General features: G+C 33.2%; 1 protein-coding gene across 1 annotated transcript; it reads left to right on the top strand.

Annotated features, from left to right (window-relative positions):
* The first annotated feature begins 1,339 nt into the window (after positions 1-1,339).
* On the top strand, positions 1,340-3,287 carry LOC132750233 (neuronal acetylcholine receptor subunit alpha-2-like). Its single transcript, XM_060740177.1, has one exon. It carries the CDS (start codon positions 1,612-1,614, stop codon positions 2,752-2,754), a length of 1,143 nt encoding a protein of 380 aa, XP_060596160.1. The 5' UTR covers positions 1,340-1,611; the 3' UTR covers positions 2,755-3,287.
* Positions 3,288-5,356: the final 2,069 nt, after the last annotated feature.

Here is a 5,356-nt window from a genome sequence, read left to right as displayed (position 1 = left end):
TAATAATAATATTTGCAATGCAAGCTCTAAATAGATAGAAACCAGTAGCCCGATGACCAGGGGTAATAGCTGTAAAGTCGGTGAACGTGCGTAAGCATGAAACTTAGACTATAAAATGCAATTACTTTTTTGCATTTCAATTTCATTTACTCCATTGTTTTTAGCTAATTGCATCATTTTCCCGCTTTTTTATTCACATATTTGACAGAAATATGATAGTATTGCAAAGACAAAGGTATAAATCCTGGGCAATCTTAATTTGACATTTCAGTAAAAATTGTCCCTGATTAAATATTGAAAGGGACATTTATTTAGCTTATCTAAATGTGACATGTAAGAAACTTGAATAGGTGTCGACGCGGCCTTAGAAACATCACGATTTCCAAGCAAAGGAGCATGGAAGAGTATCTTACACGGGAAATTAATCTACGGTATGAAAATATGTGTCAAAAAATATCATTGGAACACATTTTTAAAGTTTTCAACATTGGTGGCCAGTGTAAATTTCAATTGGATATACATAGGGAGAGGAACTATATAAGTTTTCTTTCGTTCTAATCCCTTTCAATTTTATGTAACAATTATATACATATAAAATGTTATATATGTAAAATATTGAAATAAATATGTTTAAACTAATTGATATACAGTAAAAACGTCCCGGCGAAGATTATACTAGTTCTCTGCTCTGACAATTTTAGCCAAGTTGTTTTCATTCAATAAGCTTGAGGCGTGCAAAATGTGTAATCTTCTTGTTGAAAATTCGACACTTAATCTGTTAATATCCTGTTCTTGTAACGAACAAATCCATGTACGTATGTGGAAGGCAATTTTATCAAATTATGGTATATAAGTGCATATAAGAGACTTATTTCAAGCTCTCTATTAAATCAGTTATTAGACGTACTGGTCGGTGTGTATTTTGATGATAAAATTTCTGATTTCTTATAAAACATTTCATAAAATGATAACGTAAAATATGCTCAAGGGTCTTACACGTGATTTCTTCATGATGTGTATCTCCCCTCTTTTTGTACAACACATCAAGATTTTTGTTTGCCTGTATACTGTTGTATTCTGGTTTTTATCATGTCTTTGTGTTTATTAATTTCATAACATTGTCTGTTTTGTTTATGTGTATTTGTACTTAATGTTCTTTTGTAAATGTTGTCTATTATGCATGCTGCTCTCCTATGATGAATATAATAGAGACTCTATCTGTAATATGATAAATATTTTGCCTGTAAGGCATCATTAACTACTTGAAAATATAAATTACTGTTTCAACAAAATGCCATTATCGTAATTGATTCAGTATGCGTTTTGATATTTTGTGAATATGAGCTTAGAATTTCGTTCAGTAACGCATTTTCGGATAAACAGATCTACAGAAAATCATTTCCACTGTGGTATGTTAGTATAAAGTACTGAATAGATTTCTTTCCTGTACAAAGCATTTATCGGTATATCCGACCAAATAAAACTATATCAAATACTTAACAAGTATAGAATTTTACGCATGATAATTCATTGGCTGTCTGGCAAATGGAACGTATGTATGCCGTCGTATTTAAACACCTTACCTTTTAGAATTTATCGGAGAATGCAAAAATGAAAACGTTCCGTGCAGTAATTTGGATATTATTAATATTTGACACAAGAGTGGAGCTTAATGAACTGAACGTTCACAAAATGATATTCAGCGGAAATTACAGCAAAGACGCTCGTCCTAAAAGGAATGCAACAGAGGCACTTTCTGTATATTTAAACTTAGTGATTTCTTCCATTCATGACGTTGATGAAAAATATCAGTCAATATCAATACGAACAATACTAGATATTCAATGGAAAGATGAATTCCTGACATGGAATCCTGATGATTTCGATGGTGTCAAATCAATCACCGTTCCAGGTGATAAAATATGGGTTCCTGACATATTAATGCAAGACACTTTTTTGTCGATTTTTAATTCAGTTGAAAAAAATGGTAGGGCAATACTTAAGTACGATGGGCATGCAACAATTTGGCCGGGGGGCCTATTTAAAGTTGCGTGTAAAATATCTGTTAAAAAATTTCCGTTTGACAAACAAACATGTCCGCTTGATTTCCTTTCATGGACTCGTCCTTCAACTTCGATCCGACTCAAAAACTCAAACACCGAATGGAGACCACAAGATCACAGCATCTTAGAAAAGGGAGAATGGTATCTTCAAAATGTGAGAATAATTAACCAAACTAAAATATTCGAAGGCGTGAAATGGGATCACGTGTTGTTCTTAATTGATGTTAAAAGGAAACCTCTTTTCCACGTTGTTAATGTTATCATCCCTGTTATGTTGATATCAATATTGGACGTTATGTGTTTTGTGTTACCTTCAGAGTCAGGAGAACGGGTGGGATTGTCGATCTCTATTTTCCTGACGTTAACTGTCTTCTTATCTGCTGTAACAAGTACGTTACCAGAATCATCAGACGAACTAGCAGTTTTCTCTTTATTTCTCGGTCTTCAAGTTTTAGGAAGCGCACTGTCGGTTATTATGACAAACATTTCATTGTTTTTATACTTTAAAGATAAACAAGAAACATTATCGTTAATGGCAATGTATTTGGTGAAATTATTTTTCATGGAAAACAAGTGTAGAAATGTTACATGGCACACTGTATCACGGGCTTTGGACAGACTTTGTCTTGTTTTTGCAGCTATTTGGCATACAGTTCTAATATCGAGCTTTTTAATTGCAGTTTATCAATAATGCTTAAGAATCTAAACATTATAACTACTTTGTGGGTTGCAAATTAAAAATACACCTTAATTTTATAGAAAACACAATACAATTCGTTACATTTCTCATGTAAACATATTTAAAAAGAAAAGTACATGTAATTGAATCAGGACATTGCCTAGGTAACACAAAGGGATCTTGATACTATCAACATGTACTGTACACTTAAACTTTTTATTTTCAAATTATTTGAAATGTAATTGAAAAGAGTGTAACAACTATCCATTACCAGAGGGCATGGACCCAAACAAAAACCCGAGACACATTTGTCTGTGTTTGTTTACTTTTTAATCAAATCTTAAACTAGAGATAAACAAGGTAGAGCAACATTTTCGATGTAGTCCCCACAATATCCTTTCGCATACTAAGTCTTTTGCAATTTATAATATCAATGTGTTTATAATAATATTTTATAATAATAATAAGTTTAACAATAAATAGACAATTACTAGTAACTATATAAATCAATGGAGGAGAAATAGCCGATTTGTTTTTTCTTGCGTATAGTACATTCTTTCTTGTGTCTTCTAATGCATATATACATTCTTGTTATCTTTTTGTGTCGCCACTACTCCGTAGAGGCGACAGTCCGCCTCTACGGAGTAGTGGCGACATATAGGGATCACTTCTCCGTCGTCTATCTGTCCGTCTGTCTGTCCGTCTGTCCGTCACAAAACTTGTCCGGACTACTCCTCATAAACTACTGGTGCAATTTCATCCAAACTTTACAGGAATGATTAGTACCAAGTCTAGTTGTGCATAATGTCAGCATTTTCCGGTTCAATGATTTTTGTCAGAGTTATGACCCTTTAATTATTTTTATTTCTAAAGTTTGTCCGGACTACTTCTCTTATACCACTAATGCAATTTCAATGACACTTTACAGGATTGATCTGTAGCTCAAGTCCTTGCGTATATTGCACGGGTTTTCCGGTTGAATGATTTTTGACCGAGTTATGTCCCTTTGATAAAAAGGTGTTTTTTTCTGTGTGTTGCCAGAAACACAAAAGCTTGTCCGGACTACTCCTCATAAACTACTAGTGCAATTTTATCCAAACTTTACAGGAATGATCAGTACCAAGTCTAGTTGTGCACTGTCCGTCTGTCTGTCCGTCTGTCACAAAATTTGTCCCAACATAAATTGGCCATCATGAGGCGACACATGTGATTACTGATCGCTCTTGTTTTTATCTAATGATAACGTATATGACAAGACTCATATCAGCTTATATTGCATATGGAGTTCCGTATTCGTTACCCACAATATTTAAATGTCAAATATAAATGCACAATAGTCTATGAGAAAATATAACAAATGGTATAGTACACATAAACAATTACCTTATTGTGATTCATTACAATGATAGAGTATGGCTGAAATTAAGAGGAAAACTGTGTTCTAAGTTGGTTATCTTATAATGCAGATAAATATAATAGTGGTCAATGGTACCTCAACGAGAACATTTTCTCCATTCCTTCAACAATGATAAGATAAATTTAACAGGTGATTTCATTTTGATGTGAGAATCAATGTAGTCCTAACAATACGATTGAGGCAGAGGTAGAATCACGCAAACTGAAAGGCTTGTTACTGAGATTTAAGCGTGAATTTGCAAATGTGTGTTACGATGCATATAATTAATATATAGTTCATTAACTTTATTTGTGGTAGCTGTACATTAATAACTTATTTCAAAATCAAGGTACCAGGAGGCTGCCGATATGTTGTGTGAAATGATTTGAAAATGGCAATTATTCCAAAGGTTAAATAGTTGTTAGCAATAATGTTATGTCCAATTGAAATCATATGCGACACATTACATGAAGTTTTGTTGAAAGGATATAACAAAGATATACCTCTAAATAAAATGCCAGAGAAAGTGTAAAAATTGTATTAGATTTCGTGGTTTAAATTAATCATAAGATATTGGATTTTTGTGACGGACGCGCCCTCAGGAGCGTTCAGACCTATGTCATCTACACATGGGATTTCGTCGGCTACAATTGCACAAGTGTCCTCAACCGAATAACAGCCCAAGAAATAGTACATTAATTTGATCCTATGAAACTCCCATACTTTGACGGGATATCTTAAAAACTTCCATATTTAGCTTTTTCAATTTCGAATTAAGTTATCCAAGTTAAAATATGAACGTATTTGATTGATAAAATCGTTGTAGCCCCCGTAGTATTATTGCGCAATATGCAAATAACTGCTGAAACGATCTACCGCTGTCGAAAAAGTAGGACAGCAAATTATGCTATAATTAAGGAGTAAGCTCGTAATTCGTAGAAATTATTAGTAGGAAAAAAAATATTTTTCCATTAAACATTTTTATTAACAGATCAAAAGTTTTTCGTGACTCTAGAATAACTCGCGCATTAATAAAAGTATTTTATTAAAAGAAGAACTCTTTCCATGACTCATACCGCGGGTGGTTTAGCTGAATATGCAGCAGTTATTAATAAATTAGACTACAGTACAATGGTTAGTATTATAAATATCTATTTTTGAAAATGCATGGGACCAACACTTTACCACCGTGTAGTCTTTCATGGTAATCTTTCTTGA

The sequence above is a fragment of the Ruditapes philippinarum genome, unplaced genomic scaffold, assembly GCF_026571515.1.
Source record: "Ruditapes philippinarum isolate M1 unplaced genomic scaffold, ASM2657151v2 ctg873_1_1_1_1, whole genome shotgun sequence".
NCBI lineage: Eukaryota > Metazoa > Mollusca > Bivalvia > Venerida > Veneridae > Ruditapes > Ruditapes philippinarum.
The sequence above is the reverse complement of the archived record's forward strand: the minus strand, read 5'-3'. Positions and strand labels throughout refer to the sequence as shown.